The sequence below is a fragment of the Notamacropus eugenii genome, chromosome 3, assembly GCF_028372415.1.
Source record: "Notamacropus eugenii isolate mMacEug1 chromosome 3, mMacEug1.pri_v2, whole genome shotgun sequence".
NCBI classification, from domain to species: Eukaryota; Metazoa; Chordata; class Mammalia; order Diprotodontia; family Macropodidae; genus Notamacropus; species Notamacropus eugenii.
Genome location: NC_092874.1, coordinates 39,238,559 through 39,257,370, shown reverse-complemented (window position 1 = coordinate 39,257,370; position 18,812 = coordinate 39,238,559). Strand labels below are relative to the sequence as shown.

General features: G+C 41.7%; 2 protein-coding genes across 3 annotated transcripts in view; one reads left to right on the top strand and one right to left on the bottom strand.

Annotated features, from left to right (window-relative positions):
• PIK3R4 (phosphoinositide-3-kinase regulatory subunit 4) overlaps positions 1-14,458 on the top strand; it is a 66,170-nt gene extending 51,712 nt beyond the window's left edge. For both annotated transcript variants that reach the window (XM_072651299.1, XM_072651301.1), the window contains 7 exons: positions 2,094-2,258; positions 3,677-3,888; positions 8,264-8,395; positions 10,779-10,879; positions 11,610-11,698; positions 12,054-12,162; positions 13,813-14,458. In XM_072651299.1, the coding sequence (XP_072507400.1) occupies positions 2,094-2,258; positions 3,677-3,888; positions 8,264-8,395; positions 10,779-10,879; positions 11,610-11,698; positions 12,054-12,162; positions 13,813-13,983 (979 nt within the window). In that variant the 3' untranslated portion in view covers positions 13,984-14,458. The remainder of the gene's footprint in view (positions 1-2,093; positions 2,259-3,676; positions 3,889-8,263; positions 8,396-10,778; positions 10,880-11,609; positions 11,699-12,053; positions 12,163-13,812) is intronic.
• A 3,551-nt stretch (positions 14,459-18,009) lies between these two features.
• COL6A6 (collagen type VI alpha 6 chain) overlaps positions 18,010-18,812 on the bottom strand; it is a 133,704-nt gene continuing 132,901 nt past the window's right edge. The window contains exon 37 of the mRNA XM_072651307.1: positions 18,010-18,692. Within this exon, the coding sequence (XP_072507408.1) occupies positions 18,524-18,692 (169 nt within the window). The 3' untranslated portion in view covers positions 18,010-18,523. The remainder of the gene's footprint in view (positions 18,693-18,812) is intronic.

The following is an 18,812-nucleotide window of genomic DNA, read 5'->3' as shown; positions in this document are numbered from 1 at the left end:
TGACTGATGATGTTACCAAAGTAAGGGACAGAGAAGAAGGAAAGATAATTTGAATGAGAGGAAGAAGGAGGAAACAAACCTAGGAAAGTTGAAAGGAGTTGCAGATCTGAGAGAAAGATGTAGAGTTTGGTTTTAGGAATGTAGAGTTTGAAGCCTCAAAGGACATTTAAGTGGAAATGATACTCTTGGAAAAGTTTTGGAGATAAATCATGGCCTGAGATGTAAGCTTTGGTGTCAGAAATGTAGAGTGTGAGAACCCTCAGGTCTGTGTACTGATGGGGCTGCCCAGGAAGGGAGGGCCACAGCGGGTTTTTGGCACTGGCTGGTAGAGAGCCACAAGCCTCCATAATAATAAGACCTAAGCTCCTGGGAAGTGGCTTGAGTTTGACCGAAGTGTTACTACACATTGCAATTTTGAGATCCCCTTGTCTATGAATTTTAACTGGCAGTTGCTTCACCTGCCTGTCTCAAGACCTTGTTTTCCTTCTGATCTCAAATCTCATCTCCACCCTCAGTGAGGATGTGTACTATCTACTTCCTCCCTCCATCCTTTTCCTAATGTACATCTTTTGCCTTCCATAGCACCATAATAGATCAACTGAAGCTGTGGAACAGATTAGATCTCTGGGAAAGACCAGTATGGAAAGGCAGTGACTAAAGGGTGAAAGCCTGAGCCCTGGGAAACCAGTTAGGGCATGGAAGAAGAATGGGAGGACAGAAGAGGAGGGAGCAAAGGAGGTCAAAGAGAAATATCCCTTGTGGCTCTAAATCAATGACCCTATAAATGTAATGATATGTGAAGGTGGGGGACAACCTCTCTTCCCATCTCATATCACCTGTGCTCATTATATGGAGATAGTCAAGGAGCCCCTAGAGGGAAAGAAGTGAAGGGAGCTAGATGGAACAATTGAAGGAGTGGGATGTGAGGAAGCTGCTGGGGAGGGCACGGACAGGGGTCCTTTTTCTTCTCAGGGCAGAGAGATTGGATAGAGCTGGTTCCTTCACTTCCCATAGCAGGAGTGAGCATCTCATCCGGTATCCTAATGTGGAGTAAAGTAACTTAACCCAAAGTGAGTCATACAGGGGGTAAATGCCAGAGTCACTTGTGTATTCTAATGGGATGCTCTTATGTCATAGACTGCACTGTGGCTTGGGGGCAGCTAGATGCGTGCAGTGGGTTAGTGCTGTGGTCCTGGAGTCAGGAAGAACCCAAGTTCAAATCCAGCCTCAGTCACTTGCTACCTGGGTGACCCTGAGAAAGTCACTTAATCTCTGTTTGCCTTGGTTTCCTCATATGGGGATATTGAGAACTAATTATAAAATGCTTAACATGGTGTCTGGAACATAGTAAGTGCTATCTAAATATTACCTATTATTAGGGATGGGTGTGTGTGGTGTGTGTGTTTGTAGGGTGTGTGTGTTTGTAGGGTGTGTGTGTGTAAAAGCTAGATTTTTAAGCTCCATAAGGGCTAGGTATGTCTTTCAGATGTTTTTGTTAGCATTCCCAGCATTAAACCTGGACTTTACAATAAAGAAATGATTGTTGACTAAAGGAATGGATGGAGAATGAATAGAAAAAAGAAAGAAGTTTTACAAATTATGTACTGCGTGCTTACTGATGGGCATAGTTTTGAGGATACGCAAAAATAAAGAAGATCCTGTCCACAGGAAGCTTCTAACAACATATAACAAGGAGCAGTAACCCTGGAGGGCTATTTTGGTTTGGAAATTGGTGGGGATGGTGAGGAGGCTCAAGGCTGATCACCCACCCTTTCCAGCAGCACTGGCAGTATTGATTTTATTATGGCTCAAGAGTTGGAAAATCAAGGGAGAAGCACACATTCAGTGGCAAGGTGACAGGTGAGATGATGTAAATACCTGAAGATGGCAGGACAGGGAAAGGGTAGAGAAGCTCAAGGGGTTTGGGGTGTTGTGTCTGACTTAAAGTAAGAAGACCTTAATAAAAGTGAGACTGAGTGAAATTTATAACCTTGTTTTTAATAAAATAGGATGTTTATTTGTGAGATGTGCTTTTAGCTGAGGTTATTAACCAGAGGTTCAGGAATTTTTAACTATAATAATCATTATTCTAGGTCAATTCTAACATACACACGTATAGGAGGACGTGTCAAGACACTCACGTTTTGCCAAGGATCCCACTACCTGGCCATTGCCTCTGATAATGGTGCCGTGCAGCTTCTTGGAATCGAAGCTTCCAAGTTGCCTAAATCTCCCAAAATACTTCCCCTTCAAAGCAGGTATCTTTCTCTCTTTGCAATTACTGTTTTATTTTAAGAATGGTTATACAGTGACTCTGATGTAACACTCCTTCCGCCTCCTTTGGCGTACATTGGATGGAAGAGGCTTTTTGTTCTTGCACAAAAGTTGTTTATCATCTGATATTCAGTTTGAACAATTGATGATCTCATTGGTGTGGTCATCACAAAATCCCACCAGTTAGCAAGGCCCTTACAGGTCATTCTGTACGTGCTCTCTCTGTGTGGGGATAACCTTTTCCATGTTCACCAGGGTAGGAGATGTGGGAAGGAGAGAGGGGGCTTTCCTACCACTCTTCTGAAGTGTAGCCCCTTCTCCTGGAGACAGAGCTTATTGTGGGCACGTTTTTCCTTAAATTGGGCTGAAATCTTTTCTTTGTAACTTTTGCCCATGACCCCTCCTTTCCCCTGGGAATGATCTGAGCTTGAGGAATTCTCCTCCCTCTTGTACTTGACAGCTCTTTTCACTCTTGGACAAGGCCATTGTGTCCCCTTCAGTCTCTGGTTTCCCAGGCTCACCATTTCCACTTATTTTAGCCAGAGCCCCTCAGCATAGTCTCTCCTTTCCCCATCATCCTGCTCCTCCTTTGGACGTGCTCTGATCTGTTCATTTCCTTCCTAAGATGTGCCACCCCCCCAAAGCTGAAAGTTCAGATGTCTGATAAGGGATATTGGGTGGGGAAGAACCATCAAGGTTCTAGGCACCATCTGAGCGCCTGTGGACACAAAAAATGGAGTGGGACAATTTAAATTTTAGTAGTGGAATTAAGACATAAAACACAAATGCAACTTGTAATATAGTCAGTGCCTAGGAGAGATCTGAATAGGAGGATACAAAAGATATTAAGAAGGAAGTGAGCTGGGGTTAAAGCAGTGCCTTTTGGAGGAAATGGCTCCCAAACCACTGCTGCCATTAGGTCTCAGGCTGAGACCTAAGGGAAAGCTTTCTAGGCTTGGGCATCAGTGAATCAGACCCCGAGTTTTAGTCCAGCGTGAAGTAAAAGGAACTGTTCTTTATTAGTGAAATGTCATCAGCCATCTAGTTCTTGGTATAGAGCCAAAATGGATAGTGGAAAAGTAAATGGAGCATTTAATATAATTATTTTTTAATGGTTGCTGTAGAAGTTTTCTGTTTGAGATTTATACTCCACCCTTTCTGAAAGATCTTGAAGCACCATGTAGTGTAAATACCGTAAGGTAAGCAAAGTGGAATGGCTGTTTTTAGGCTCCAGAGTTAAACAAATAAATGAGAGTTGACCATTAGGGTACATGTTGGATGCTGTCACTTTCACCTTCTGACAGGCAGCAGAAAGCTCCCACCTTCATCTGCAAATGGAAACTGACGGTAGAAACTGATGAAATAGCGGGAAAAGTCACCTCTTGTTACTTTGTTTCACCAGATTTTTAGACCAGCGGGAAGATGGCTGTGTTGTAGATATGCATCACTTCAACTCAGGGGCCCAGTTAGTTCTGGCCTATGCCACAGTGAATGGCTCATTGGTTGGTTGGGACCTCAGGTCCTCGAGTAATGCATGGACACTGAAGCACGATTTGAAGTCAGGTCTCATTACCTCGTTTGCTGTGGACATCCACCAGTGCTGGCTGTGTATTGGTAAGCTGAATTTCATCCTACTATTTTATTTTCATTGGAGTAGTAAAAGTAAATAAATATTCATTGCCTCCTTTGGCAAATTGTGGCCTTTGACTTACTTGTCTGTGGTAATAGAAGTTGGCAGTTACATGAATAATTAATCCTTGGAATTAACCTCCAAACTTAATTTAATCCATTATTTTCAACCTTGCTTCAGTTGCTATCTCTTTTGTATTAGTTCTTTAGAAGGACATGCTGTTAACAAATTAGTCTCTCTCTTTGTAGCCTTTTAACTAATGGAATTGCTAAGAAATAGAGAAAAGGTCAGAAATTAGGCAGTGGGTAGAAAGAGCAACAGTAGTTGGGGTCCAGTGTATTCTACTTTTTAGAAAATCAGCCATTAGGTAGTTACCAGAAGACTCTAGTTAGATTTCAACTGGATTATTTTTATACAGCTTCTTTTTGAAAAACTTGAATTTATTTTTATAATTAATAAATTTGGGCCATAAAATGATTTGAACATTTAGTCAGATAGATTCCCCCAATAATATTGTTAATGAGAGGAAGCATATTAAAGTGGAAAGATTACCATACCTGGAATTAGAGGAGTGGGGTCCAGGAATATAGTTCCTCAGGTTTTCAGGCACCATGTGAAAAGATAGTTATGATTAACATTAAGGATGATTCATCGGACTTTGAAGGGAGACCCTTCGTGGAGGATTTACAGCAGCCAATGGACAGGAAGTGCACAGGATGTCAGGATTTAGATAAGTTGGGGCTTAGACCAGGGGAGGGAATATTCACATTGATGGAATGGTGGAACCTGTGCAGAACATTAATAACAAAAATCCTAAGGATCATCTTGCATCACTTCTCTCTAAGAAGCTTGAATTGTCTCACAGATTTCTTGATTTTGGTTTGAGGTCTGAGCCTTTTCCCTCTTTATGAGGTAAGTGGGAAGGAGACTCACAGACTTATCCTTTCACTAAGATTAGAAAGGTAGTGGGGAGCACAAACAAGGATCCTTTGTCTGTAGAATATTCGTGCTGTACAAGGACATTCAGCTTATTTCAGTTCCACAGCTGTTAAGCTTTGGCCTAGTGCATTGTGCTAAGTACAGGGGGTAAAAGATTGGAAATTAACCTGCATTTGTCATCTTGACCCCTATATTTTGCTGGGGAGTGAGCACACAGATGTAGCTGTGAAAGCATATGGTATTCTCAGGAGGAGATCCCCAGCAACTGGGGAGACTGAGGAAGACTTAAGTGTAGGAGATGGCATCTGAGGTGAGCCTTGAGGGGAGAGGGGCTGAGTGTTTGTCGGGCATGGGAGACGTCTTGTGCAGAGGCCCATGTTGGGGTATCAGGGTGGGATACCAAGTTCCCAGGGCAGCAGGAGGCCAGTGCTAGCAAGAGTAGTAGTCAGGAATGAGTCTGCAGAGGTAGGGAGAGCTCAGATGGTGCCTGACTCAGGAGCGTGGATTTTATTCTGGAGGTATTGAGAGACACTGAAAGTCCTTGGGAAGTGACGGTCAGACGTAGGGCTTAAGATGACAATTGTGGCAGCTGTGTAGAGGAGGATTAGAGAGGGCAGAGAATGAAAGTAAGATGATAAAATGAGGTATTGGTTGGTCTGTGTTGGGGTGGTGCTGTGCTGTAGAAGTAGGCTGGGTACAGAGAACTGATGAGGCCAGTTTGCTGTGGAGGGTGAAGGAGAGGGGAGCATGACTCTTGGGATTGGAGGAGCCATAACTCGAGATAGGGAGCTCTGGAGGAGGCAAAGATGACGAATCCCATTTTGTTTCTGTGCAGCTGCTTGTAGAACATTCAGATGAAGAGGTCCAGCTTGCAGATAACACACAACTGAGATCCAGGAGGCTGGGTTTATGCCTTGTGGAGACTTTTGTTTAAAGATAATGACTGAACTCAAGGGAGCAGAGCATATCAAGGGAGAGATTAAAGATCATGTGAAGGGGTCTAAGTGTGGGGTGGTGGTGGTGGGGGGGGAGGCAGAAACTAGTTATTTCAGGAAAGGAGACTGAGTAATGGTCAGGCCAGGAGGGAGCCAGAAGAGGCAGGAAGTGGTTGGGTTGGCAGGGCCAAAAGGAGACTGAGAAAAATCCTTCATCGTGAAACAGCTAAATCTTTGGTAACTTTGGAGACAAGAGTTTCACAAAGTAGTAGGGCCCAAAGTCAGGTTGGAGGGGCTGAGAAATGAGAAAATGAGTGCATGTGGTTTCTTCAAGGTGTTTGGTCGTGGATTAGAGGGGGTTGATAGGATGATAGCTTGAGGTGACAGTTATGTGAAGGTTTTAAAAGTTATTGAAGTTATTGACCTGGCTTTGTAGGCCCAGGTAAAGAACCATTAGCTGTCTGAAGAGACCTGCGGTGTTTAGAACAAGTAGAGGAACTGACCTTAAGAGGAGAAAGGCCCTTTTGTCATTGGGACCAGAGCAAAGGAGAGCTGTTGGGGCTTTTGAAATGAGAGGGAGCTCACAGCAGGAGGCCTCAGTTTACTTAGTAAAGTGAGAAGTGAAGTGCACCCATTCATTTTATAGGTGAGGAAGTTCCATTTTTCAAGTTAGCTGAGAAGTACATGCTGCAATCAGGAATAGTATTGGGCTTCCTGAGAAGGTCCTCCCTTGTTACCAGTGCAGCGCAGCTGTGGCCCAGCAGGATTTAAATAAGGAAGGGCTAGAAGGCTTTGCGGGGAAGCTGCCAGCATTTGCTTCATGGGGAGGCAGCCTTTGTTTTTAGTGGCCTCTCCCCATTTGTCCACTCTGCGGTCCTCCTTCATCTGTTTTTCTTCCACTGCCACTTGGTGCTTGCCTCTGAAAGATAACTCCTCAGGGTGGCCTGTGACCCACCTGTGAGAGGAAAGCTTGCCCTTCCTTAGAGAGCATGAGAAGGATTTAAGGACAGTGGTGTCACAGCTGGTCTGTGCTGTCGGCGCTGAGCGTGTCACCTGGATTTGTTGTTTTAGGGAAAGAAATTTTTCCAAAATGTTTAATCTCGGTAGCTGTTTTTTTCTCCTTTTGCATAGCCATTGTATGTCACGGTCACTCTCAATTTTATCTTTTTATTAAAAACAAATTTGAAAATGTGAAATGTTAGTGTTTTTATTTTACACATTCTGTTCCTCCTCATTCTTAAGTGAACTTGTTTCCGTTACAGTCACCATGGTGATGATTTTTGTGGGCATTTTCGGCCTCCATTTTAGTAGCCTGCGTTTCCTCCGCATGTCATGATCTTGTGTAACTCTTCCCCCATTTCTTGATCCTCCCCTCGGGCTTTGAATAGTCTTCTGGAGACACGATTAGGTCGTTTTTTACTCTTTTCACTCTTGTGCAGAAGCATTGTGACTTGCTCTGCTTCAGTCGTGTTTGTAGAATTCTTAATATGCTTTTGTGAAGTTTTGTGCAGTTTCACTTCCCTTTTCCTTGTCGCCTTCTGGACAATAAAGCTGTTTTTATTCATCTGGGATGTAAGAATTGGAAGTTTACATTACATTGTCCTTCAGGAATATATGTATGTGTTTTCCTATTCTTGTTGTGTGGATAAGCCAGGTGTTTGAATACCTTAATGATGTTGATGCTTTGTCTCAAAGGAGACATCACATAAAAATATACAGTGGTACTTGTCAGAACATCATGCAGAGCCCTGAGACATCTCCCTGCATCTCTGGCAGTGGTAACAAGAAAGAACTAACCTTTCCTTCCTTCAACATTCCCATCCTTCTTTCCCAGCTCACTGGAAATTGTACTCCCATGGATGACTGCCAGACTTGAAGGGTTTATTTACAAGGTGTTAGGCATGGACCGATGCTGCACAGACCAGCATCAGCCCCCTCCTTTCCTCCCAATAACTGCCTGTCAGTGGTTCTCAAGGGATGTTGTTTTCCCCCCTACCACTGAAAACCACTGACTTAAGTCTATAATGCAGTCCCAGGCTGGCCCCCATGCTCCAGTTGAGACACAGAGGCACTTTTCTCTTGATTCTGTTCAGTAGTTTCTATCCCTCCACCTCCCTCCTACTATATAAGAGAGAGGCCCAAATTAAATGTGAGTAACCCATAATCCAACCGATTGAGAGCAGATGGCAGGTAGGTGCAAGACTGACTGTTGCCAGTTTTGAACTTCAGGGCAGCAGTAATCACTGACTGATGAATAAAATCCCCCTTCATTTTGTAATTCCATTTTAGTTTTTGTAATGTGTGGATTAGAGGGACTTTTCAACAGTGGAGAAATCCGAGGAAGAGTAGTTTAAGGACAGCTGCTAAGAAGCCTTTTTAATGTGGTAGTTGAAAGCCAAAGTTCTTCACCTGTTGAATAAGATTTTACCCAGCTGCACTGTGGCCATTAGATGACAACCATTTTACTTCTTCCCCATGTTGAAAGGTACAAGCAATGGGACGATGGCTTGTTGGGACATGAGATTCCAGTTGCCAATTTCTAGTCATTGCCATCCTTCGAGGGCCCGCATCAGACGCCTCTTAATGCATCCTCTGTACCAGTCATGGGTAATTGCAGGTAAGATGTAGGCTTGTCTTTCAAGTTTTTGAAGCTGAGAGCTTTCCTTAGAGTCTATCCTATTTGTCAGACTTCGGTTTTTGTTTTATCTTTTTTTCTTATACATGGAGCATGTCCTTGCTTTTTGGCATAGATGTGAATCTCAAAAGATCCCATCTCCGGGTGTCAGGTGACATATAGGCTGGTCCAACATTCTGTAAGGCCCTCTTAGTTCCTCATTCTTTCTGTCCTGTTAAATGCTGCAAAAATAGTTCAAAATGTGGAGGGCACTCCATTTCATCCTAATCCCTATCCTTAAGTGCATTCACACACTCAAGGATCTTCTTTTGACTTTTTTAGGTGAAGAGGGTAGAGAGTCTTCCAACTGAAAGCCAGTGAAATTAAGTTCAGCTCCTGGCAAAAGTCAGCAAGATTATTAAAGGGATAGTGTGTGAACATTTAGAACAGGAACAGTAATCACTAGGATTCACCAGCTATGTCGAGAACAACAGGTTTTGCCAGACTAGTGTCATTTCCCTTTTTAACAGTATTACCAGACTAACAGATTGGTGAACTGGATTTTAGCAAAGCATTAACAGAAACTCTTACGCTAGATGAGTGGGCTTAGGTGTACTTGGAAATGGTTGCTTGAGTGAACTAAAAATGTGATCATTAATAGAGATAGGTTACTGTAGTTAAATCCTTAGCTTTCCAGTGGCTAACTCCTCTTTTACCTTGCACATGGCTTGCACAGTTGGAAGGACCCTTTTCTGAAAACCATCCCCACCCCCCCATATTGAAATTAATTGGACAGAAGTTCCTGCAGTAGTGGTTCCCATGCTTTTGAGTCCAAGGCTATTCTGATAAGTGATGACTGAAAGAATTCAGCATACCTCAGAGATATTCTCATAGATAAGAATACTGTGGTCATGACAGCAGGTTTTGGGGGTTTGTTTCCATAAAATGATTATCACCAGTTTTGGGTCCATTAAAATTCTTCATATAGCAAATATGCAGTGGTCTCTTGAGACATGCTAATCTCATATCTGAAGGGGTTTAGAATAACGAAGAGGGAAGTGAGGTGCATGGTTTTATTAACTTCCATGGCCCATTTTGACTAAAGATAAAAAAGTCAAAGATATAAAAGATGAGCTTTGAGAAATAGCTGATAGTTCAGTGGTATGGTAGGCAGTCTTGGTTATAGTGAAACTGTAGAGGGAAAAATAGAGAAGGGTGTGTATATGTTTACATTTCCTGTACATTTCCAAAGGTCTTCCATTTTAGGGTTCCAGGGCATTCTTTTTCCAGTGAGATGCGTAGTGATGGAATAGAATGCTGCTTTAGGTGCTAGGGACTCCAGAAAAAAACTCACCCACTGAACACAGCCTGCATCTAAGTTCATCCTGGATTTAAGTTTGGAGATTGGGGATGGAGGGGAACTCTTCCTAAAATTAACTCCAAGGGAAGAGATACATAGTAAGTGCTTAATTAAAAATGTTGACTTGACCATATATTTTTTTCCTTGACAGTTGGCTAAAGTACCAGGCCCAAAGGTCACCATGTTTAAAGTTGGTCTGGAACATTATACTGTCTTTATGGAGCATTCTCATTGAGCTTTATAGGAGAAGTGGTAGGTAGGATTTCTAATAATTTTAAAGGATTGGAAAAGAATTCAGAGTAGCCTGAGGTAGAGGAATCATTCCTTGGCATCTGCGACCCCAACATACCATAAAGACACTGCTAGATGGGGAAAGAGGAATGACGAGTTAGAAGATAGGTAGAAAAGGACTATATTTCATAATAGATTAAAACTTGAATGAGATTTCAGTAATTATAGTAATAGCAGTAATAAATTTAGTTAAGATTTATATAGTGCTTACTACGTATGAGGCCGTGTCCTAAGTACTTTACAGTTATTGAATCGCTTGATCCTTACAGCAATCCTTGAAGGTAGGTGCTGTTATCTTCATTTTACAGATGAAGAAACCGAGGCAAAACAGAGGTTAAGTCCCTTGCCCAGGGTCACACAGCCAGTAAGTATCTGAGGTGGGATTTGAGCCTCAGATCTTCCTCACCTCAGGCCCACCATGCCACTGGCTTCAGTATAAAGTTCTTGGGTATTATATAACAACTCAGCAATGAGGGCCCAGGCCTGCACATTCTCTCCTACTCTCTGCCTGCTTTTATGCCTGTTTCCTCTGCCCGCCGTGGCAGCTGCCAACATTCTCCCCCCATCTCCTCTGTAGAATAGGTCAGCTTCAGTTTTACTTCTAAGAACATTGCTTGAGGCCAGTACTCTGTGGAGGTCCTAGGTAAAGAGGCTGTTAGGGCAGCACTGGCTCGCCCAGCGGGCCAAGCTGTGAAAGCTAGGAGAGTAATTTTGTTGGCCTTATGTCTCCCTTAGCTGTTCAAGGCAACAATGAAGTGTCCATGTGGGACATGGAAACTGGTGACAGACGCTTCACTCTCTGGGCCAGCAGCGCACCACCGCTTTCTGAATTACAGGTTTGGCTTCACTTTTTACTGTTAGGACCAACACTTTTTCCTACTCTACGCACTATTCTGGCATTCTGCTGAATCTGGTTTCTGTCGTGCCCATGGCTGTTTTTAATTTGGATGTTTCATGAGGCAAAACGCCATGTGGTCATGTTTCTTTCCTCCTTTTTTGTCTAAGATTATTTAGAGTATGTAGTCTCTTTTAAAGTTAGGGACATGTCCACAAGAACTCTGTTGCCTCATTTAATTCTTTAATTCTGATTTTCTTTCAACAAAGTTTCTTTTGCGCTTAATTCTTAGTAGAAACAAAAGTACTGTTGTTATATCCTTAAGGAATAATACATTTTCTTTCACTATACATCTTTGTCAGGTAGATTCAAAGTCTCTTTTGGTCATGGTGGTCCTCAAAACTGACCCTAAAAATGAAATATAAAAAATGCCAGAGAAGTTAGCAGTTCATTCATCTCTCTGGTTAGAATTTTATAAAGAAAACAAGTTCTTAAGACCCTGGGGGAGGAGGAGCAGGGAAAGGGAGTCAGAACTCTGTGCCAGACACACACATCTTAAGGTAACGGATGGCTGCTACAGGAAAGAGTTTGAGTGATCGTAAACAAGTCTTCAGAGACAGCAGAATTATTTTCAAAAGCCATATACCTTGGTGTAAACTGATGATTTCACTGAAATTTCATAAAGAAAAGGTGCATGGACACTAATCTGGACCCATTTTTGTTCTTCTTAGCCTTCATCACACAGTGTTCATGGGATCTATTGCAGTCCTGCAGATGGAAACCCTATCCTTTTAACAGCAGGCTCAGACATGAAGATAAGGTACACAACTCTGCCTGACAGGAGAGATGTGACAACATTTGAGGGTGGGGGAGAGGATGGGGTTGTGGGGAGGAAGCTCTTTTCAATTTTGGCTGCCAGAAGACTGGCTTTTTACAAACTGGAAATGTTGGCTTTATATTTATGCTTAAGATCATTTATGTTTTTCCAGGAAAGCTGTTAATGTTTTGTTTTATAACTAATTTTAGGCCATTGTTTCTAGGAAATGTCATGAAATCTCAAGTTCTCTTAAAAAGAATGGAAGTTATAATTGTCTACTGAGAAACTTAAACCAGAACCAGCAATTACTGTCTTGGGCTTTCAGAAGTTAGTCACCATTTACACTTTTTCCCCACAGGTTTTGGGATCTGGCTTACCCAGAGAGGTCCTATATTGTTGCTGGAGGCAGTAGTTCACCGTCCGTGTCCTACTATAGGAAAATCATCGAAGGCACAGAAGTTGTCCAGGTACGGCAGGCTTTCACGTGGCTGTTTTGTTTTTTTTAACTTTTGTTGCTGTGAGATGGCGCAATCCTTGAATTCCTAGAGCATAGGTAGCAGGTTAGTGCTAGCACAGAGTTTAAACAGTGTCTAGTACAGCCCCTTCTGCTCCTTGGACAGGCAAGGGCTCTGAGGCTCAGAGGATTCGATTACTGGAGGTGACACAGCTTCTGGCACCACTGGTCTTGAGCCCAGGGCCTCTCAACTTTCTGTCCAGGACTTTCTGCACTTCCCTCATGGCCCTGCATAGTAGATTTTTAAGTATCAGCAATTAGTTTCTATGAGGCTTTTTTTTTTTTTAAAGCAGGCTGAGCTTTATACTCCAAATAAGTGTTTTTCTATCATTCCTTAGAAATTCTTTCATTCAGTGATTTTCTGTTTTGAATGGCAGTTAGAAATCGTCTTGGCTGAAAATAATCATCACGTAAGCTATGTCACCATAGAGTAATTAGATTGATTCCACAAACTGCATAGGGGTATCATATCTCATTTTTCATAACACTTTATTTTGAAGTTTGACTTTCCTTGTAGCACTTTACAAAGAACACAAATGAGCCATCGGGTTTAAGGGAAGGAACCAGTTGTAACAAGTCAGAAAGCTGTTAGGAAGGCCAGTCCTCCACTCCCCGAAGCTCTTGGTTTCAGCACATGTGTGATTAAGGATGATCAAGGTCATCCTCCTAACTATGTGTGCAGTTTTGGGGAACATTTACCTGAAGGATGAAGGTAACCCCATCTAACCAGCTGGAGCAGCCAAGCTAATCCTTATCCAGTAGTAGGTAAGTAATACAGATAGATTGGAGCCTGATGCCATGCACACGTGGCATGATGTTAGCCCTGTTTAGGCAGCTTGACTGAATCAAAAGGATTCCATTAGCCAGAGAGTCACAAAGGAAAAGAGCATATTTACTTTCAGTAGTTGATGTTAGTTTAGGCAAGTACCATTTTGACAGGATAAGAAACATTATACCTGACTGATATTTGTTTTGGTAATGCTGGGGGCCCTTAGGAGTGTCTTAATGTTTATGTATGACCTGTTTATTTTGAATCTCAGCTCTCTCTGTTTTGTATTTTCCCTCTTGAGGACAGATAATGTGTATGAAATGTGTTTTCTCAAATGTGTCTTGTGCAGGTTCGGAATCATTTCCTCATTATAGGATCAGGCTGGATCCTGAAGGGATCATAGCTTCAAACAATGACCTTTCCTGATAGAACTTAGAGGAGAGAGGTTAAGTCAATCAATAGATGTCTTTTGTGCCCCAGACTATGCCATGCTCTCGGGATACAAAGAATGGCAAAAATGGGTCCCTGCTCTCAAGGTGCCCACAACCTAATGGGGTAGACAACCATGTACAAACAAGCTAGATGTATAGAAAGAATAGGAAATGATAATGGAAAAAAACATTTTTCTGTCTTAAAAATTCCCTCAAGTGTAGAGATTTCAAAGTTCCTTTTTGCTAGGATAGGCTACACATTGTTGTGATGTTGGTGATGTGCACCTCACCTCCCATCCTGTCTGTTCTCCCATCCTGTCTGTTTAAGAAAGCCAGAATGCTTGTATGGCCACCTTGTAATCTTCTGGCCTTGTCTTTTCCCTCCTTTTGGCCCTCTAATTAGGAAATTCAAAACAAACAGAAGATTGGACCTCCAGATGACGCCCCGCGAAGGGGCCCAGAGTCTCTCCCTGTCGGCCATCATGACATCATTACAGATATTGCAACTTTCCAGACTACACAAGGCTTTATAGTAACTGCGTCAAGAGATGGCATTGTGAAAGTGTGGAAATAGAAACTGCACTGATTTGTATAATTTGTAATAAGAAAATAAATAATATGCTACAGTTTTCTATGTAAAAACATATTTTTAGAAAACAGAATTGACTGAAGATGAAGGCAAAAAGTCTTATCATTGGTGGTGTTGTCTTGCATTTAATTAACCCAGCTTTCAGAATCATTCTGTTCTGTTCCATATTGTGGCTGAGTTGAGAAAACCATACCGGAGGTGGTCACGAATTGCTCAGTTGCACAGAATCTAATGCATTCCACCTTTCTTTGAGGAAGCATTAGGAGATCATGTCAGATTATGAAGATGATGAGTTTGAAGTGCCAAGATACAGCAGCCTATTCATCAGCTGGTTTTATTTTGAATAAGTTCAGTTCAGCATACGTTTATTCCTTGAAAAAGATGTCATGAAATGTTGCCCTCTAAGTCCTATCTGCTTTGTTCAACATGCTTGAAAATAAATTCCACTTGACATGTTCAAGTTGTATTTCTTTTTAAACATGCAAACTTTGAAAGGGAGAAAAAAATCCCCCAGAAGTTTGAACCTTAGTTTGCTGGGGAAGCAAGGAGTGCAGTATGCTCTTAGACACGTGACAAAATCAGCCGTTGGGCTTGACTGACTTTTTAAACTCAATCTTTAACTAGAATTTGATGAGGGAAAAAAAAAACAACATGATGGCAATGTTAGATATATGCCTGAAAATCCATTTGGTTATCTGAGCCTGCTCAGTGGTGTTTGGAAAATGTCACATAATAAAGAGACATTTTATATGTCAGAAATGTTGGAGCTAGCCAGTTTGTTAACTGCTACACAAGCTTAACGACAGGAAATGATTTTTAAAAAGTAACGTCAGTTTTTAAAAAGTCTAAAAAAAAAAAAAAACCCCACTACGTAATCACTATCAGGACCCTGTCCTGGTAGCTTGAGTAACCTGTACCTGAAAGAAGCTTCCTCTCCAGGGCCCTCTAGCCAAAGGCTAACCCTGCACGTACCTCTTCAGGACCATGACCAGGGTACTTTTGCATGATTGTAATTGTCAGGGAATTTTTTGAATCTTACTTCAGAAAAACAAAAAATTGGACTGCTGACTTTTTCAGAAGAATTTGAGCTCAACTTAGGGGGCTTCCCTGGCACCTAGATACCCCTAATGGTTTTTAGGTGTGTAGGCCCATCTTCAAATAGACCCGTTTTGACATAGAACCATCAATCAGTGCTTGAGAAGATCCGGTTTCATTGCTATGGTTCCTCCTTCCATTGATAGAGATCAGATCTCTTTCATGCCTTAGTGTGCTCTAAAAGGCTTCTAATGGAGCCCTTCCAACTGACCTGTAGTCAGCAAAGCCTTTGAGAATAAGGGACCACTTTCAGGCCACCAAGAGAGGAGGCAGGTTATATATAATAAGTCTATAATTTTCATGAAATAGCGATAAAAACAACTTTTACCGAAGTAAATAGTGAAGTCAATACCTTGACTTATTTCCTCAAGAGAGCTCCTCCCTAGGCTTTGAGACTCAGGAACTAGAAAGTTGTGGGCCCATACGCATTTGCTCTCTGCGTCCTCATCAGAGGTACAATGAGATGCTCATTTGTGGTCCCAGCCTGTTTTGATTTTTATTAATATTGCTGAATTAGTGTAGAATCTAAGACTTGGTTCAGCATCATTTGTTTTAGACACTGACTATTCTAAATAGTCTTCCTATGCACTCTTAAAAATGGGAATATTAAAGAGATTTTACTATTAAAACAAGACATTCATGCCTAAATGTAATTTAAAATGATCAGAACAGATAAGCTCCTACTCACCAAGATACAAACCTTCCAGGCCTCTTCAGTCAGACGAGATCTGCATGGCACTCATTTTCTCTCTGGAGTTATGAATATTATTTTTCAGCAAAGAAATTCCTTTTTCAGCATGAATTCAGTTATATAAATTTTAAGTTTAGAAGACCAGAAAACTGAAAATGATCCCCTGGTGGAGAAATGTTCTTAAAAAAATCCAAGTCTCCTAATTAGTTTTTCCTAATTATAAAGATGAGGTTTTTAGACTTGCTTCTGACACACCCTGGCTGGGTGACCATGGCTGAGTCACCTGGTTGTCCCAGTCAACTGCCTTGGTACAGGAAATTCTTTCCACTGGAAGAGGTCCCTGATACAAAGTTCCCCCCTCATCCCCCTTCTCAATGATGACAACTGATAAGTAAAGTATACCACCTTTTCACAGAGCCCACCCTTCAGCTACAACCCACCGGTTCATAAATGAGGTTCCCTGGTTCAGTTAGCAATTAGCTCTGTAAATGAGCGAGCCCCACTGTAAAGGGCTGTCACCAGTTTATCCTAAAGGCTAGCGCCATAAAACAGACGTGCAAATGTACACGTGCTCAGGAGCGTAGTGACTTGGAACTAATTAGGAAACAGTGTCATCCTCTTTATGTAGTATTTTATCCCCAATCTCCTTAAAAATCCTGTCAAATATACTTATAGTTAAAAGAGCACAGGGCCAGGGTCGGGGTGGAGGGGCAGGAAATGTATTGGAAGTAAATTCTATATAAAGTACAGCAGTGAACGGTTTTCAGAATACTCCTAACTTTAAACTTCTTTTCCCTGGATCTGTGGAAGACTTCTACTTGACCTTGTCAGTTTCCTGAGAAAGCTGCCACTTAGAGACTTAGCACTAACATTCTTCTGGTTCTTCCTGCTCGGTGCCATCAGATGCATGGCATCCAACCAGCACGGGATTGATTCTTGTGGAAAGAATTGGGAGAAAACTTCAAGATGCTGATTCATCTACATGTACATACACACGTCCACATATATATTTAACTATCAGATGTGGCGAGGAGAAAGGAAGGAGGCTGTCTCTAAGGGGTCATTAAGCCAGTTTCTACAGATTATTGGGTTGAGCTGCTTTTGAATTTCATCTAAATATTGCTTAATCCAGAAAGTCTGACTCACTGCCCTGCAGTGCAAGAATCATGGGAACCATGGACTTGGACTAATTATTAATTCATTTGTTTCAGGGTGAGTGTTATACCCTGACAAATTAAACTTTAGTGAACCAGGATTCAAGTGACTAGAGCCCTCAATTAACTTTCCTTTTTTCCCCTAGATATTTCATTTTCAGGCAAGAGAGGCAAATCTTTAAAAAATAAAAACCAAACAACTAAGTTGACAGATGGGATTTATTTTTTAAAAAATTAACTTCCAGCCTAGGCTCTGGAGCTTGTCCACAATGAGGCCAATCTCATGTCTTGTACACCTATGGTCTAATACAATAAGAATTCATATTCAGAATGATGGGTATTAGAAAGCACCTCAATCAAATACAGAAAGATATTTTTACTTACCAAGCAGAACTAGACTAGTATGGTTCTGACATTATTTCAGTAACCAAAACTGAACCATAAAAACCCAAACAAAACCTTGAATGCTTAAATTAGCAAAAAACTCAACCAGAACTGATCTAAAAAAATTCAGGTAAAATTTTTTTTTTCTATTTGGCAATCTGAACTGGACTATTCTCCACCTATATTGGGGAAAAACCAACCAAACCACAAAAACCACAGATATATACTGTACTCTTCATTAAGTTGTCATTTCCCCTTTAACACCTGAGTATGAATATTACGTAAAACTCCTTGGAGCTCTTGGTCCCCTGAAGTCTGTGGAAGCCAGGTCTGTAATTTTGCCCGAGTGAGATGGGCAAAACTTGGGGTAGTGGGTGGGGCTTCTCTTGCAGGTGAGATGAAGAGAGGTATGGAGAAGAAATCTGGCTCATATATATCAAAGACTGACCCATACCCATCTGGGCTGATGAATGGGACTAAATGAAAGGGAAGGACGAGGTGCTGCTCCATCCTGATCTCAGGAGCCAGTAAGTGACAGCCTGACTGACCCAGTCTTTCCTTCAGAAAGGAAATGGTGGTGCAGGTACCAACAGGGCAAAGTGCTTGAGGGAAAAGGCAGAGGGTTAGGATGGCCAAGCAGCATCTGAAAAAAAAAAACTAGAGCATAGCAACCACCACAACAAAGCATTTTTGAGCATGAAACAGTTCTAAATGAAGAAGGGAAACTGGGTATGTATAAATCAGACTGGAGTATAGTTTGCAAAGCCCAACACCATTGCTGCGAGCACACACCCACATGTTCTATACATTGCCCATGGCTCGTAACTATGATATGTAAGCATCAGATTTTTCAATGTGCTTAAATACAACTGCAAAACAGTTTCTCGATTTTTTGATTCTCCCATATTCCATTGATCATAGTACTCTGAAACCAGTTTTAAATTGTTGGAATGGTCTGGGTCTCTTCACATAGGACAAGGTGTACATCTGACAGGGCCAACAGTATGCCAAAGTCAGTGTCACTTGGTAGTATCAAATTCAGTCACAGCCCCAAATTTCTAAATTCAGGAAATTTATCCCCATGCAAACATGACTTCCTGATTGTGAGTTCAGTTACTTGAGCTTCTCAGGCTGGTCCTGTGAACACAATGACTTGCCACACCACTACCCATAGAAGATTGGTGTTGTACTTGGCAGCTTCTTAAAGATGAGGCTGGGGAACAATTCTTGGCATTTGGTTTCCAGTTTTAAAGAAACGGGTTGTATTCCTGGTATAACCATTAATATTCCAAACAGCATTACCCCGTACTACTCGTGAGAGAGGTTTTTTGGACAGAAACTTTGCTCTGAGTGGTCCAGCATTGGCAAGGCTGCAGGAGAGAAAGATGGAAAATACATCAGAGGGTGAAGAAAGCCAATTTTATCCAATTATGAATAAAAATGTAGTGGTTACTCTACCTTCTAAAATTACTTTTCTGCTTATTTTCTTT